We start from the raw sequence: 18,502 nt of genomic DNA, 5'->3' as shown, positions 1-18,502 counted from the left end.
AATAAGATCTAGCTCCTTCATATTGAATATGAAAGGGAATGTGTTCATTACACTTCATTCTGTTCACAGGTTGATGGAAATATCAGTAAGATCTACTGCCAAAATCTCTGTCTATTGGCCAAGCTTTTCCTGGACCATAAAACACTTTACTATGATGTTGAACCGTTTCTTTTCTACGTGTTGACTAAAAATGATGAAAAGGGCTGTCATCTTGTTGGGTATTTTTCCAAGGTAAGTACTTCTGCTGTGAAACGTAGAGTAAAACAACCTTTTGTTCCTTACTGATTTTGTATTTGCTTGAAAAGAGCACCCATACAATGTTACTCAAATGACTGATGTGATTCTGCATTGTGTCTCTCCAATATTGATAACATTTAATCTTGTGTGATAGGTAAAGCAGTTATTTTGCATTACCACTCTGTCTAAGATTCAGTCATTTTCAATGCTTTCTTTCATGCTACAAGCATTAATATTCAAGGGAGAAACTGAGTTGTTGGGGTTACCTTGGAATCATCTGTAAATATTGACACATAGCTAGAGAATTCTTCTTCTAACTTTCAAAGCCAGTGTCAGTTAACCTGTATTTAAAAAGTGTTCTGTCATTGAAAAAAGTGTTTTACTAGTTATGCAGTGGCAAAACAGTGCAGTAGTAGATCAAAACTTTTATTGGCAGTTTTTGACAGTATAATTGGCAGTTTTTTAGCTAGTGTGCATCTGTAGTGAGTGGAAATTATAACCAGAAGATACTGATTTAAGACGATTAACAAATGAAGCAATGATAACATAAAGTAAATATTTTTTACACAGTGAGTAGTTTTGGTCTAGAATGCTTTGCCTTGGTATGGTGGAGGCAGATTCAGTTGTGGTCTCCAGAAAAGAATTGGGTGGTTATTTGAAGCAAAAAAAATTGCATGGCCTGGAGAAAAAGGCAGGAGAGTGGATCCAGTAGCATTCTATGATTCTATAACACATGTCAGTTTTAAAAGCATTGCATGTATACTGTTAATACCACTCGTACCTGAATGGGTCAAATATTAGGTCACTATTACCTTCACATGTTAATTTGTTCAAAGATAAGAAAATCCTAACAATCCGCATCCAGTGAACACGCAAGAATATCTATCAAGAAGCACTAAACTTCACAAAACTAACAATTGCTCTTTTTTTTCTTAGCTATCAAACAGGAACTAGCAATTTCAGTAAAACAAACAATCCAATCCAATCAGTCAGACATTTTGTCTTTCTTTTGGCAGCCATGTTGTTTCCTGAAAAAGATACAACCATAATTTGAAGTGCTAACACACCTTGTGCTCTCATGCCAGCAAACCTCATGTACTTATTATTCTCAAATTTGCTACCTACTGTCTCCTCGAATATGATCAACTTCAGTGCTGCAATCCATCTTGTTCCAAACCTTAAGTGATTCACAAAATTATTGAATAAACTAATTAACAGAAAATCTGGGAAATCATGTAAATGAATATAAGGGCCCTGATGAAATTGTTTAAATGTTCTTTTTCTTGTATTGCGTAATTGTATCAGAAACTGTTCTCGTTCCTGTGTAAGGGGATCTGTATAACTGTATCGATATAAATGAGGTGGTTGGGAAGGGTTCCACAATCACAACTGGAGGAGACACAAATGAAACAGAAGTTTATTGTGTACGGAAAATCTAAAACAATAGGTTAAGTACTATAAAAGATTACCTAACTTGTGTTTGTATGAACATAAGGAAGAAAGTGAGTTAACTGTGGTATTCAGTCAAAGGAAATAAATATGAGTAATGTATTTTGAATAATAGTTTTACTAACTTGTTCTTGTTAGTCAACAAAAGTACCTGCTAGTGTTTTTCACAGGTCTGCATATTATGGAGGATAGTTTCAAACCTTTTTTTTGTGGCAGTGATAATTTGGTTTTATCTTGTACGGGTAAGGGTTTGTCCTGAAAAATATTTAAAATTTTAAGTTGTGTTCAAAGTGAAAGACCGGAGCAACAAAGGAAACTTTTACTCTGTTGAATGATCATAGGGATTGTACTAATACAATGTATGAGGAGTTAATTTGTTCAGTTACAAAAAAGTTCACTTGATCAGCTGCTTCATCTTTGATTCAGTCATTCCACCTTATTCTATGATTGTATATGTTTTTTAATAACTCCGTCTCTTCACCACCGCCATCATGATCTCATCTTCTTTTGTTTATATATTTTGTTTGACTCTGTCTTCGTTGATATTCAGACTGCTTCTCATTAGTGTAGGCCCACAAGTTCGACTTCCTCCAGCCATGATAATTCAACTTACCGACTGGCACTGGGTGTACCCATGCCAGAACGTCAGATGTGGTGACCTCATTACTGGCCTCTTTGTATTGAACAAGTCAGATCCTTGACTGAATGGTGGCTTGATTAATCATATTTTATTGATTTAATAGGTGGTCATTTATTGGAATGCAAATATTCAATGCCTCAGATATGATTTTAACAACAAAATAAAAACTGTGCAAAAGAAATAAAGATAAAATAGAATGAACCAAGCTACTTACATATAATAGTTTTAAAGATTTCAAAGCACGTGGCAAAATAAAATCCCATTTATCCAAATACTACCCCTTCACATCATCTCTATAGATTGACTTAACTGTTGCTCCAATTCTCAGTTTGTATTTGATAGCCTCTTCCTCAAATATTCTTAGACTGTCTCCGCACCAAATAATCCTTCTGCACGCTAAATGCTTCCACTGAGGTAATCTATTTATTAACAGTTCTAGCACTGCCTTACATATCTAACATCCAAGACCTCTGCAAACTGAAACCAAAGGTTTCCAAGTTATGGGTGTTTCCTTTATGCAAACAAAGAAAAATGATTCGAGGTCCTTCTAACTGAAAACCTATTGCACTTCACTGTTTACATTGTGCCTGTACAAATTCCCATGACACCCAGAAACTATTTCTGTCATACTTTTTTTTAAAGGAAATCATGGTTCCAAAAAGCCTTACAAGCTAAATTGTTCAGCATCATCATAGATACAGACTAAAACCTTCATGCTACTAGTTCAAAATTGAAACTTGAAAATGAATGACATTTAAAATGTATATAAATCACTCACCTTGCATGTCACAACATAGGCTGTGCAGTTGGTTCCGTATTAGTTAACATTGCTTCGTAGTGCAGTGGATTGTAGTATAAACTCTGCATTTCATCTCCTCTGACTCATAGGTCAGATGAGAGCATTATTGTATAATTACCAGTTTTACAGCCTTTCAGTTTGGTGTCAATACATTTCACCATATGTGGATTGTACTGTGGTGTCTAACACTACACCACTTTTTAATGAACCCTATGCTCTCTATTTGAAAAATCTCTCAAGATGGGATGGAATAGTTTGTACTGATCCCAGTAACATTCTTTCTTTTACAATATAGTTAGAATTAGTCAAATACATGGACTCTAATCCCTGAATTGACAGTTAGTTATGTTGGACCAATTTTCTTCACAAGGTTGATAAAACTGCTAATATAAGTCCAAGCTACACTTGTGTCAATTTTACTGTGGTCCCTTGGTCTTCCTAATTTAGTAACCCATCCCCATTAAGTTATAGGAGCAAATTATTGCAGATGCTTGAATCTCTACTGAAAACAAAAAAAGTGCTTGAAATTACAGCAGGTCAGGCAGCATCCATGGAGACAGAGCAAGCTAAAGTTTAGAATCTAGATGACTCTTATTCAGAGCCCCACTCTGAAGAGTCTTCTAGATTTGAAACATTAGCTTGCTCTGTCTCCATAGAAGCTGCCTGACCCAGTGTGATTTCCAGCATTTTTTTGTTTTCAGTCCCCATTAAGTTGTGATGTTTGTTTCGTTAATCTGCTTAAAGCAGTACGTAATGCTGTGGTCTTTTCCCAAGCACCACAGTGGTAATGCTGTGTCTAAAATATTCAACGCTGCAAGTGCCATCCTATGGTATACTTTACTATTACAGGATTGCTTATCAACACAAATCCATGCTTGGGTTCCTCTGTCGGGACAAAGCAGGGTTTTTTTCCCCCCCAGAGTAGGTGTGGTAGCAGACTTGTTGGATGGTCTCGTTGCAACATGACACGTGGAAGCTTATCCTGGCATTAGAATCCAAAGCTTCAGAGGTTACCCAACCTTCAGTATCTTTTTAGTATATTGGTTGCATTTTTTCACACCTAATATTTGATACTCCCCTAATTCCAGTGTCATATAATCCACATAGCTGTGCCAACTTCCACAGCCAGGAGGTGGTATCTGTAGGGACATTCAGTGCATGTGTAGCTACTCATAATCACTATGCTCGCTTGAGTGCAGTTGCTGTATCTCTGGTTCTGAGATTTCTTTGTCGGAACTTGTGTCCTCATGCTTGCCATGCATCAGCTTGTAAGATAATCTAAACACTTTCCTTCAGTAGAGGTGAAATTGTTCAAGAACATTGGCAAAGCTCATTGGTGCATCCTGCAATATAATCCAGAAAACAGAAAATAATTGGGCTTCTAGTTGTTACCAAGTTCCTGGTTATTTAATTATACTGTCACCCCTTATACAATTGCAACTGGAACTAAATATTTCCCTATTCTCACCATTATCTTCTTTCATCCCTCCCACCATTCCTTATGAACTATTTCTCATGTTTATCCATAACAACTGCAGTGTTAGGCTCCTCCCCAATCCAGTTTTTCCTGATTGTATGGTACATTGGCTATGTTTCCGTTCATATACCCTGTAACCAATTTGTTGAGCCCTGTGATATGCTATACTTAGTTCTTCAAGTGCACTTTAATTTTCATGACATCCAATGCATTGGACTCTCGTGTGTTTAATGTGTCAATTGTTGAACTCTTCCAACTGTCACCACGCACTTCTGTCTTGAATTCTCTGTTTGGATGCTCAGATACATGTGTGTACCTGATTATCTGGTTAGCCACACCTGTATTTCCCCGCTGAACTGGGATCTTCTAGTGAACATTTAGCTTTAACTACTGCAAGTTCCTTTGGTAATCCTGCTATCCTACAAGATTTCTAATTATTACTTTGTGTTGTATATAATTTCCCCGGAGGTAATATATATCCTTGCCTGCTTCAGGTAATTGGATAATCTCACACTACTCCAAATTCATACCTACTGTCCCTACTATGTGTTGATTCACTACCTTTCTGTTTTAGGAATTTAGCTAATGTTACAAATTCTGCAATCTGACTTCAACTAACTTTTAAAATCGTTATCTGGGACCAAACAATGTTCAGGGTAATCATTTTCTCTAAACTGCTCACTGGTTAATACAACTAACACAGGCACAAGTGGCTGAGGGCCCCTTTCCACGCAGAAACAGTTCTGTGATTCTGACATTGTTTGGCCACCCTTGTTAATTGTTTCATATCAGCAGTCTGTGAATCTCTGGGATCTTGGGTTGCTGGGTTTTTAAGGAGTTGACCACATTTGAATTCGTCTTTAACTTTGATTTGAAAATTTGAAACTTTAACATGACTGGAGCTTCATCCACGGTGGTGAGGTGTCAATGTGTTCCATCAGGTATGAGGAGCCTCATTCCTGATGAATGGCTTATGCACAAAAGATCAATTCTCCTGCTCCTCAGATGCTGCCTGATCTGCTGTGCTTTTCCAGCATCTGCAGTCCTCACTTCCTCCATCTTTAAAGTCACACTGAAAGTTTCTCTTGCCCAGTAATTTTAAATTTTCTTCAGCCCTGAAGCTTGCAAGATTTTGGATTAATTGTCTGGTCTCTCAATACTTCACGGTTTATATTTTTATTTATCTTTGAATTTAGATCATCTCTATTGTTTCTTTCCGATATCCCAGTTAGCAACATCCAAAATTTAAAATAGATTCACCCTAGTCTTTAGTGAATGGCAGGCACTAGTATCCTCAAATCTTTAAAAGTTTGCTGTAGGTTTTATCAATCCAATCCAACTCAGAATGAATTACTCCAAACACTTCAAATCCTTCCCCTTTGATCCAAATCATAAAGTCACAATTCAAAATCCATTTATCTCTCTCACATTCATGTTTATGTATGTTTATAAAATAACGAGAAAAGCATAACTTTGTTCAGAGACATTTCACGCACATAAACCATTCACTAGCTTGCAAAGTGTTACATAAATACTCCAGCAGACTTAAACACAGCAGACTTAAAAGAGTAACAAGTCTGTTACTCTTTTTATCTTTTCTGACAGAATTCCAAATTGTTGTGAAGTTTTCAGTGTAATTTTACTGAACTTTTTCAGTAGAATGTATTTCTATCCCTGGTCTTGTTTCTGGACTCATCTAAAAGCAGAAGCAAATTAATGATATGTTTGCAGACTTTGTTACCAGAGTCAAGTTAGTTATAGTTATTGCTTCATCCTTCCTGTCTTTCTTTTGCCAACCATAAAAATTGAATACCCAATTTAAGATATCAGCTTCTGACATGTTCTCTACATTTCCACTTTAGATACTCCTATTATAGTCGTTCTTCATCTTTAGCTCCTGCCCTCGGGTGATTCTGATCTCTATCACGCAACAGCTCCGATCCCCTGTTGATTTCGACTCTCCTATTGCCCAACAACTTATGGGCGGCACGGTGGCACAGTGGTTAGCACTGCTGCCTCACAGCGCCAGAGACCCGGGTTCAATTCCCGCCTCAGGCGACTGACTGTGTGGAGTTTGCACGTTCTCCCCGTGTCTGCGTGGGTTTCCTCCGGGTGCTCCGGTTTCCTCCCACAGTCCAAAGATGTGCAGGTCAGGTGAATTGGCCATGCTAAATTGCCCATAGTGTTAGGTAAGGGGTAGATATAGATGTAGGGGTATAGGTGGGTTACGCTTCGGCGGGGCGGTGTGGACTTGTTGGGCCGAAGGGCCTGTTTCCACACTGTAAGTAATCTAATCTAAGTAATCTAATCTAATCTAACTTCAATATTACCATTCTGACTTGGGAATACGCTGCGGTTACTTCATTGTTGTTGGGTCAAAATCCTGGAATTCCCACTCTTAAGCCATTGTGGGTTTACCAACAGCATATGGACTATCGCAGCTTAAGCACCATCTTCTCAAGTGCAGCTAGGGATGGGCAGTAAATGCTGGCCAGCCAGCAACACTCCCATCCCAAGAGTGAATTTTAAAAAAACTACCCAGACAGCACTTAGCTGTTATGGCTCTTTCAGCATGACTCCTCTCAACTCGTCACTACTCCTGGAGCTCAGTTTGATCACTTGGCACTCAAATCACCAGCCAGTGGTTCTTTGATACACTTTAATTGCCAGTCCTGCAACTGTAAGGACACTTTCTGAGCAAAATAAAGATAACTGTTTTTCTGTCTCCTCACTTCCTCAGTCCTTACATGGTATGCCCCAGCCACGTTCCCACATGTAAAAGTGAGGGCTTGCCCCAGTACCCAAAAATACCTCAAACGTCAAATGTTTTGTCCAAAAAGAGTGAGCTTTATTTGATGCAAGAAATACTACTCTCAGGAATGATTGTAGGTGTTCTATCAATACAATGTTTGGGTAGTCAATTTATACAATTCTAAAAATTCTAAAGAAACTGACCACTCTAATCACACTTTCCATTTCCATTGCTGATCTAGTCTCTTTTTAATTACATTTATTGTATTATCTTTCCCAAGTTCTCAAGTTTTACAGCTTGGTTTTATGCAAGTATTCCATGATCTCTATGCCTGCAAATGTGAATGCAGCTAAATCTGTGTATTCAGTTTCTCTATATCCATTAGGTATTTTGATTCTAGAGTTTGTTATTACTTGGAAATTATTTGGTAAAAACACTCTTGGGGCAAGATAATAACATATTGGATTTGTGTTAATGTGTTGATTGTTGAATTGACTGTTCACTATTATACTTTGAATCCAAAAAAAAATGCTTTTGGCAGCTTCAAAGTGGACTGTCAATTGCAATATGGCGACTGACATTAATTGAAAATCTACAAATCCGTTATGAAGTGTTTATTCCACTTTCAAGAGCAAAATATTAAATTGATGAAATGCAGAATGCTGGTTTGATTTTCTTTTTATTTGAATGACTGATTTGCATATGAGATTCACAATTAAATGTTTATTGTGCTTTTTTTTAGTCCCCTGCATATGGAATTAGTTTTGTATTCATGTTTTCCGAGTTTCAGAGTGAACCATTAAATTCATTTAGTGTTCAGTTATGGAGAGGATAGTTAATTTGCACTGGTGATTGAATCAGAGTGTATGGATTCACTTTCCTTCAGGACCACTTGATTAATTATGGAAGAGTTGACGCTAAGGAGGTATAAAAGGAAGTAAAAATTGTTAATAAGCAGGATGGACAACTGTACAAATGTCAATGTATTCGCAATGATTTTCCTTAATTGAGTGAACATTTATTCACGCTAGCATCCACTTTTTCGCCTTTCTTTATCTAGTGCTGAAACATTGTTTTTCTGGTAAATTCAAGTACCCTAGGCAATGTTTTGTTCAGAATTGCATAACTGTACGTGATTTATTCAGAAATGTTTTAACCTACAGGATCTCACCACAGGGTTTACTTACCTTTTTCAAACCTAACTCAGTTATGAATAACTGCCAGATTATCTATGTGAATAATCGGTAATAAATATATCACCTTATGTATAGATATGTCTAAATTCAAGCTTTAAATCTTTCTTAAACCCTTATAGTGACACTTTCACAATCGTGTTTTTGGCCTTGTTATGGTACTGGTCCTTTAGTTCTTTCCCAATTTCCTTCAATATTTATATATGAATTATATTCCCATATGCAATGTTCTAGATTTTTGATTGTTATAACTACAAAACTTTCCACATTTATTGTCATTGCTCCCCTGAAACTGTCAGTAACTCCTGGAGTCCATAAATATAGTTGAAGTGGTATATGTTACTGGGCAGGGGACACTCTGCACACAGACACACAGATGGACACTGAACCATAAGTTGACCATTTGACACCCAAGCTGGCCATCGGACCACAATATGGAGAGAGAGAGAGAGAGAGAGAGAGAGAGCAGAGCAAACACAGATACTGCCTGGGGCCACCAGAATGCCAGCACAATACATTCCCATCCTAGTTGATTAGTTTAAGACGGGTGGGGGAAGAGAATATATATGAGTAGCGTATAATGTCCGCTGAAATGTCTGGGTCCAGGCAACACCTTTGGTAGAAATACTAACAGTTTAATACAGACTCAATACAAAGTACTAATAGTCAGGGCTGCAGTAATTGTCCTTCTCAGGAAGAACAATTAGCACCCATTACTACAGCAATGGACTTCCGCGCAGACATTGAAACTGACAATGTCTGCGCTGAAACTGACAATGACCACGCTGAAACTAACAAAGGCTGCACTGGAACTAACATTGACTGCATTGAAACTATCAACGATTCTGCAATGTTGACAACAAATAAACTATGTTACAAAGACAATAACCTCATCACTGACCTATTATATCACAAAATGTATAAAAGTATGTTGACATGCGCTCCGGGTTGAGAGAGGACTTGCAGCTGACCACTGTGCTGTTAGGAGTCTTTCTCTCCCCAGAGCTCTGGTATTTCCTTGTACAATAAACACTGTCGTTGAACCCCGACTCTGACTCCAAGACTGGTGATTTTCCCCACAACATAATAAAACATGGAAATACAAAATCCAGTTGTCAGTGATTTTATCCTTCTCCATAAGATTTGCAGGTTCCATAGGAAGCAATGTTGAGCTCTCCCTTGATGAAACAGCACTGAGCAAATGAGTAGTTCCCTTTTTATGCTTGATATCACTGTATAGTCTCCCAAAAGGTTGTGTTGTTAATGAGGTGTAGCTGGGATTTTAACAGCATGCCAAATCACAACAAGAACTTCTCTAATTGTGAAAGACAGTAATTTTTCATTTATGTAATGAAAAGGAAATGTATTATGATCAATCTGTTTTAAAAAGTGTAGTTTAATTTATATTTCAGCTTTTAAATGTATATTCTAAGCTTTGGTATGCTGTTTCTAAAATTATAAAGACCTTGATCAGATGGGCCAATGGGCCGAGGTGTGCCAGATGGAGTTTAACTTCAATAAATATGAGGTGTTGCATTTTGATAGGGCATATCAGGGCAGGACTTATACACTTAATGGTAAGGTCCGAGGGAGTGTTGCCGAACAAAGAGACCTTGGGTTGCCGGTTCATAGTTCTTTGAAAGCGGAATCGCAGGTAGACATTGTAGTGAAGGAGTGTTTGATACACTTGCCTTTATTGGTCAGTACATTGATGTTAGGAATTGGGAGGTCATGTCGATGCAGGACATTGGTTAGGCCACTTTTGGAAGACTGCATTCAATTCCTGCTTACAGGCAAGATGTTGTGAAACTTGAAAGGGTTCAGAAAATATTTACAAGAATGTTGCCAGGGTTAGAGGGTTTGAGGTATATGGAGAGGCTAAATAGGCTGGGGCTATTTTACTTTACTATTTTACTATTTTAGGCTGGTTCTTATAATTTTACAAACAGCAAAACAAAGCTTATAGAAGTTTATAAAGTCATGAGGGGCATCTATAGGGTGAAGATTTCTTTTTCCCAGGGTAGGGGAGTCCAAAATTAGAGGGCATAGGTTTAAACTGAGAGGAGAATGATATAAAAGGGACCTAAGGGGCAACCTTTTCATGCAGAGGTGCATGTATGAAATGAGCTGCCAGAAAAGGTGGTGGAGGCTGATATAATTATAACATTTAAAAGTCATCTGGATGGGTGTATAAATAGGAAGGGTTGAGAGGGTTATGGGCCAAATGCTGTCAAATATTAATTTGGGATATCTGGTTGACGTGGACAAGTTGGACTGAAGGGTCTTTTTCCATGATGTACAGTTCTTTGACTCAAAGTAGAGTTGTATTTTTCTTCCTGATTTGCTGTGCGAGAATTCTTCACTGGGATTGGCTGCTTATTTTGTTAAATTATATTTCAGTTGCTGGATACCTGGAGAGTCCCTTTCCTTGGCTCCTGATTCAAATTAGTGTTGAAAAAGGCAAAGTACACTGCAGAAATTGCTCGGTCTTTGGAGAATTTGTGTCAAGGTCAGCTGATCATGCTGTTGCTTTTGTTGACTGCAGAAATCCAGGTGTTTAATTGACTGTGATAACATGGTGCAATTTAATAGTAGTTTATAACAATTCAGGTAGTAGATTGCTTCTGATGGGAGATTGTGCTGCACTCACAGAGGGAGACTCAACTGTGTTGATTTACCATAGTGACAGTGTAGAACATGCTCAAGAAGGGTCAGAAACAAAATGTTGCAAAACCTAATGGGCACCGATCTTCAAATAAATGACTGACTGTCAAGCCCAGAGTTTTTTTTAAATCTCATGAAAGCAATCCTATTTACTTATACATCATATTAAAAATAGTGGAAGGGAGATAGGTGGAATTGATGAGGAAGAGGAAGCAGCATTGACGAAAGCTGATCATATTCTGTACTTGGGATCTGATGCAGATAATAAAGACAGTTTGAAAGCTCAAAAAGGCAGAATAACTTTTAACAAAATGGGTATTTTAAATTTAAATTGGAAAACTATCAGAAATATACTAAGAGATGCATTTTCATTGCATTATTTAACATTTAATTCATGGCTGAGTTCACATAACCAGTAAGGAGAAAAATATTCTAAGGGAAGGATAGACTAAACATGGCTAACCAAGGAAGTTAAGGCGAACTTCCAGATGAAGTGGTGAATGTGGTACGGTTACAATGTTTAAAAGACATTTGGATAAGTATGTGAATAAAAAATGTTGGAGAGTATGGGTCAAGCACAGGCAGGAGGGACTAGTTTAGTTTGGGAGTATGATCAGCACAGACTGGTTGGACTGAAGGGTCTGTTTCAGTGCTATGAGTCCTTGATGTCATAACCTCTACATATCGCAACTTATATTTGTAGGGGTATGACAAATTTCTGAGTTTAATGTTCCTGTGGCAGTCACCTTATAACCATTACATTGAGGTGGCTGGAACAATGTACTTTTGACTCTGGTTGTATTGCAACTGCTTTCATGTGCAATTTTTAGATTGTTTTTTTTTGTAGTTTTTTTTTTTGCGCAGATGTGACAAGTCAATCTGAAACCAACTATTACAAGGTCAGTTATAGAAAATTGTAGGCAAGCCTATTATTTAATTTGGATACTTCAGTGTAGGAATATGAAGTAAGTTTTGATGTTGCCACATCCTCCTCCAACTGTAACCAGCCTATAAACTTTATCAAACAATTGCGATTTAGTATGCTTGGAAAATTCAGAACTCCTCCTTACTGCAATTTTAAAAAAAACTTAAATTTGAAATGGCTTGTGTTGATGTGTTTCAAGTTATGATACTTAAAATAAATATTGCCTACTTTGCTAAGAATTAGAAAAATTAGAATTCAAGAAGATTTGCTTAGAGCCCAAAAAAACACACAATTTTTAAATATCATGGAACCTTTTGAAGAATTGAAGAAACTTGAATGAACCTAGTTTGATCATACTGCTGCATATGGAATCTTACAGCATAGAATCAGACCCTTTGGTCCAACCAGTCCATGCCAACTGTAGTCCCAATCTAAACTAGCCCACCTCCTGTACGTGGCCCATATCCCTCCAAACATTTCTCTTTCATGTGTGCATCTGAATGTCTTATGAACACGCTATAGTGAAAAAGGCTTCTCCTTATAATTCAAACCCTCCATTCCTGGAAACATCCTGGTAAATCTTTTCTGAATCCTCACCACTTTAATAATATTCTTAGTATAACAAGATGGTCAGAACTAGAGAAAGTACTATGGAAGAGTCTTCACCAATATCTTGTTGAACCTCAACATAACGTCCCAACTGCTATTCTCAAAGGTCTGATCATGAAGGCAAGCGTGCTAAACACCTTCTTAACCACCCTATTTAATGTGACATAAACTTCTAAGAATTATGTACCTGAACCTTTAGGTGTATCTGTTCTAAAACAATACCCATGGCCCTACTTTTAATAGTACAAGTCCTGCTCTTGTTTGTTTTACTAAAGTACAATGCCTTGTATTTATCCAAATTAATCTAAATCTGCCACTCTTCAGCTCATTGACCCAATTGATCAAGAACACTTTGTAAAATTTTAGATTACACCAGTTGGAAACTTGCTAACTGTCTTATGCTGCCTACATTACTGTGGACCCTGTTCTACCTTTTTAATTCAATTCAGAGGACTTGATAATATAGGTGGTGAGAAGCTGAGACTTGGCTAATGAGTCTAGAAGAAGAGTACATGGTTTTGAGATAAAGGATTAGCAATTCAGAACTGAGGTGAAAGGGTGAGCATGTTTGAGTCTTATGGTTTTCTGATGATCCTGTTTATTATACTCTTATAATCTTTTCCTAATGCAAGTAGTCCAGACCACTTTAAAACAATGCAATTTGTGGTAATTGTTTTGAAAGTCTGAGTACAGTATGTGTGTAGCCAAGCTGTCATTTAACATCTTGAGAGGACATGAAAGCTCCTATGCCACTATTACAAAGAAGAGTGTTTCAGTGTGCAGCCAATATATAATCCTTCTAACGAAGTTACAAAAGCAGATCACCTCGTCATTGTTTTATTCCTATTTATGGAACCTGGCTCAGTGCGTAAATTAACTGCATCTGTATTCCTCCATTATTACGCTGACTGACCTCATAATTTCTTCAATGGTTATAAAGTACTTTGGGATCTCCAGAGGAAGTGAAAAAACTAAGCAAGTTTTTTCTTCTTTCTTTACCAAAATTACCAATATTTAAGATTACTACTGAAATTGATGAAAAATATGAAGTTTTAATCCTGGTTCCAGAAAATAGAATAGAATAGAAATTTATTGTTATGTGTACTTTTACATGAAAATTACAGTGAAAAGCTTTGTAAGTCACCCGACCACGGTGCCTACATCAATGATAGAAATCAAAAATAATTAAGTAATTTAAAAAGAGGAAAAGAGGATAATGTATCAACACATAATATCCTTCATTTGTAGAATTCTTAACCACTAATTAAAAATCACATCTTTCAGAGTCAGCACTGCAACTGCACTGGTAATAATTCAAAATAAGGATCAACTTTGAAAAATCTTTGGTTAAAACTTTAATTTGATACCATTGCAGAACTTTCGAGGTTTGAATAGGGCTGTGAAAAATAACCTGTTTTGCATATGCAGCAGTACTGCTGAAAATGTGAATTGGATTTAAATCTCATTGCTTGGGCTGAAATATACTATATGCTCTTCTGGGCCTGAGGCTACAGTTGTAATGCAGTTTCTTACATGGAAAATTGTCATTTTGATTGTTATTTTAGCTAGTTTGACTGAATTGATTGTATACTCATGGATCTCCATTATTTCATTGAACACGAGGACAATGCACAATATTTCTGTTTAAGATGATACCAGAACAAAATGCTGTCCTATATTTGGATCACCTCTTTCTTTCCCATCAGAGAAATTCCAAATTGGAATGCCAACTAGTTTTCATGTAATTCAGTGAAGTGTTGGGTAAAAAGCCCAATGAGGGGAAAAAAATTGAATTTATATAGTGCCTTTCATGACCTTAAGGCACTTCAAAGAGCTTTGCAAGTGATTTTTAAATATTCCCACTGTTGTGTTTCTGTTCGCCGAGCTGGGAATTTGTGTATTGTCCCCTGTCTAGGTGAATCCTCAGTGCTTGGGAGCCTCCTGTGAAGCGCTTCTGTGATGTTTCCTCCGGCATTCATAGTGGTTTGTCTCCTCCGCTTCCGGTTGTCAGTTCCAGCTGCAGTGGCCGGTATATTGGGTCCAGGTCGATGTGTTTGTTGATAGAATCTGTGGATGAATGCCATGCCTCTAAGAATTCCCTGGCTGTTCTGTTTGGCTTGTCCTATAATAGTAGTGTTGTCCCAGTCGCACTCATGTTGCTTGTCATCTGCGTGTGTGGCTACTAAGGATAGCTGGTCGTGTCGTTTCGTGGCTAGTTGGCGTTCATAGATACGGATCGTTAGCTGTTTTCCTGTTTGTCCTATGTAGTGTTTTGTGCAGTTCTTGCATGGGATTTTGTACACTACGTTGGTTTTGCTCTTGGTTGGTTTTGAAGAGTGTCTTAATGCAACTGTTCAAAAGGGCCACAACATACTGCAGCACACCAGAACTGCAAAAAGAGGAAGAAGAATACCTCTACAATGTATTTGCCAAAAACGGATACCCGCACAATTTCATCAACAGATGCCTAAGGGAAAGACAATGGAATGAGGACATGCCACAACCCAAAGGACTAGCCACGTTACCATACGTCAAGAACATTTCTGAATTGACAGCCAAACTACTACGACCACTAGGACTCATAACAGCACACAAACCAACAGCCACTCTCAGACAACAACTCACCAGGATAAAGGACCCGATACCCAGCATGAGCAAAATCAACGTAGTGTACAAAATCCCATGTAAGGACTGCACAAAACACTACATAGGACAAACAGGAAGACAGCTAACGATCCGTATCCATGAACACCAGCTAGCCACGAAACGACATGACCAGCTATCCTTAGTAGCCACACACGTAGATGACAAGCAACATGAGTGCGACTGGGACAACACTACTCTTGTAGGACAAGCCAAACAGAGAACAGCCAGGGAATTCCTAGAGGCAAGGCACTCATCCACAGATTCTATCAACAAACACATCGACCTGAACCCAATATACCAGCCACTGCAGCGGACAGCTGGAACTGACAACCGGAAGCAGAGGAGACAAACCACTATAAATGCCGGAGGAAACATTCACAGAAGCGCTTCACAGGAGGCTCCCAAGCACTGAGGATTTCACCTAGATGGGGGACAAAACGTCTGCAACACAAATTCCCAGCTCGGCGAACAGAACCATAACAACGGGCACCCGAGCTACAAAGCTTCTCACAAACTTTGAAGTGTTCCCACTGTTTAGGAAATGCAGAAACCAATTTGCATAAATTGGAGAATGGTTGTGTCGTAGTAATAACACTGGGTTAGCAATCCAGAGGCCCAAATTAATGCTGTGGAGATTAAACTATTGCAGCCCAGGGAAGTATAATTTCAATTAATGATCATGAGGTGACCAGAGTGTCATGAAATCCTATCTAATTCACTGATCTCCTTTTGGAAGAAGAATGGCGGTACACTCTGAAGTGGCCTAGTGAGCTCGTTTCAATCTGCTATAGGAACAGAAGCGCTGTGGATCTACCTTCCGCACATGGACGGTGCATCACCACCATCTCTTGACCAACAATGAATGTTGCTGTAGCCAGCATTTCTCACATTAAGACCAACAAACAACTAAACTATGTGATCTGATAATCTGCTTTTTTTAGTAATATTAGTTGGAGAATTATTATTGTTTGGGACACGAAGGAAAATTCCCCTCTTCCTCTTCAATTAGTTTTAATAGGATGTTTTACATCAACTGGAAAAGGAGAGAGAGTCTTGATTTAATATTTCAACTAGAAAACAAAATATCAGACAGACTTAAAGGTAAGAATGAACCACTGAACCAAGGCTGATCATCTGTATGGATACTGGTAAAAATATCATTAACAATATCAAATAATATTCCATTTTAGCAGAGACTTCGGTGCAGGGTAATTTCAACAATATTACTTTGGTGGTGTTGGACAAAGAATGCATTTTATTGAAGCTTTTTATGTGGCACTCATTAGGACGTTTGCAAGAATACTCATGTACAGAGGGAACATACTTACTGAATAAGAAGAGAATGCTGATTGGTTGGCAAGTGGACTTTGGGAGCAAGTTTGGCAGCTGACTGTCAGTTATCATCTAACTAGTGCATTTTCTGGGCCAATACTTCTATTAATTAGAGTCTACTTGCTTTCTACTCATCACTTTTTACATTCGATATTAAATATTGTTCCCTTTTTACACTGGTATTCTTGTGATTGTCCAGATGAGTACAAGACAAGAAGCTTTGACAAAATGTGTCCTTTTCTGCAATATTCAAGCTGTGTACTAGCAACCAATTATTACATTAGATAACATGTTGCCAACTTCTATCTCGAAGAGTGTGGTGCTGGAAAAGCGCGACCGGTCACGCAGCAGCCGAGGAGCAGGAGATTTGACACTTCGGGCATAAGCCCTTCATCAGGAATTGTGCCCAGAACATCAACTTTCCTGCTCTTTGGATGCTACCTGACTGGCTGTGCTTTTCTAGCACCATACTCTTCAACTCTGATCTCCAGCATCTGCAGTCCTCACTTTCTCCGAGCCAACTTCTATCAGAAATGATTCACTTTATTAATATTGTGCTGTAAAATTTGACAACTCTTTAGCTTTAATAGGAAGCAAATACAGTATACCTCCTCCTTGCTTTGTAATATTATCCTTCATAAGCCATGCATATCAAATCACAAAGAAACATTATCCATCTTTAGCTGCAGCATTTTTGTAAAACTTAATTGTTTTCCTTTCCTCGTTGAGGTAATTTTGTAAGTTTTTTTTTCTAAACTGGTTCATGTGTAAGTTCAGGCTGGCAGGTTGCCTTGTTTAATTGTCTGAATTTGACTCTTGCTATAATAATGCCTGAAGGTAACAAAGCTGGGTATCATGCATTGCAACAAGAGGGTTGTGTGTTGAAGGGTTAGGGATTTCTAGTGATTTTCCTGTGGATAGGGTGGCTTTATTCATACCTCGTGGAAATTAATTTCATTTGGAAATGAAGACTGCACATAAAGGTACGTAATCTTTCCTTCCACCATTTGATGCAGATGCAACAAAGTCTTAATTTGGGTCAGTCTAATGAAGTGGAATGCAATTCATGTAACACTACAGTTCTTAATTCTCTGCTGTGTATTGATTATATGTAAAACATATTAAATAGGTTTTACATTTTAAATCGTTTTGCTGCTCTGTGTTTAAAATCTGCTTATTCCTAGAGTAGCACAATATTTATACTTTAAATTGATCCCATAAACATCCGATGTTCATTTGTATTATATATTCATGTTATGTTTCTTCACAAAATATAATCCATTAAAAAATTTTAAATATAAAGTGTGCCAGAGGTGCATTTCAGAGGGCGCTGCTATGCACATCAGGCTTTTCTGAGCAGTCTGATCTTAGATTGTTATATTGAAAGATTAAGTTGAATGGATTTTATGACATGGATAAACCTTGTGCATTAGCAATTTGCCAAATAACAGAGATGACAACTTGGGTTTGATTGAAAACCACAGTAACAGATTGTGATATGTCATTGTTATTAACAATCGGTGTTCGCCTAGATTAGCGTGACATTTTGCAAGGACAGTGGTAGGTGACATGTGTTGTCTGCATCAGCATCATCACTGACAAACTAGGTCTATTTCTCCTTCCCTCAGGAAAAGCTTTGCCAACAGAAGTACAATGTATCCTGCATAATGATTATGCCCCAGTACCAAAGACAAGGCTTTGGAAGGTTCCTGATTGATTTCAGTAAGTGCTCTGTTTTGTTTGAAACCATGTTTCAGTGATCCTTGTCAGGGAATTGGG

At 37.9% G+C, this 18,502-nt stretch overlaps 1 protein-coding gene across 3 annotated transcripts in view; it reads left to right on the top strand.

Moving 5' to 3' along the window:
- Positions 1 to 18,502, top strand: part of kat6b (K(lysine) acetyltransferase 6B) — a 206,064-nt gene that overhangs the window by 153,136 nt on the left and 34,426 nt on the right. For all 3 annotated transcript variants that reach the window (XM_072583260.1, XM_072583261.1, XM_072583259.1), the window contains exons 11-12: positions 70 to 231; positions 18,352 to 18,445. In XM_072583260.1, coding sequence (XP_072439361.1) covers positions 70 to 231; positions 18,352 to 18,445 — 256 coding nt within the window. The remainder of the gene's footprint in view (positions 1 to 69; positions 232 to 18,351; positions 18,446 to 18,502) is intronic.

The sequence above is a fragment of the Chiloscyllium punctatum genome, chromosome 13 (genome assembly GCF_047496795.1).
Source record: "Chiloscyllium punctatum isolate Juve2018m chromosome 13, sChiPun1.3, whole genome shotgun sequence".
Taxonomy (NCBI): Eukaryota; Metazoa; Chordata; class Chondrichthyes; order Orectolobiformes; family Hemiscylliidae; genus Chiloscyllium; species Chiloscyllium punctatum.
This window is presented reverse-complemented; position numbering and strand designations above follow the sequence as displayed.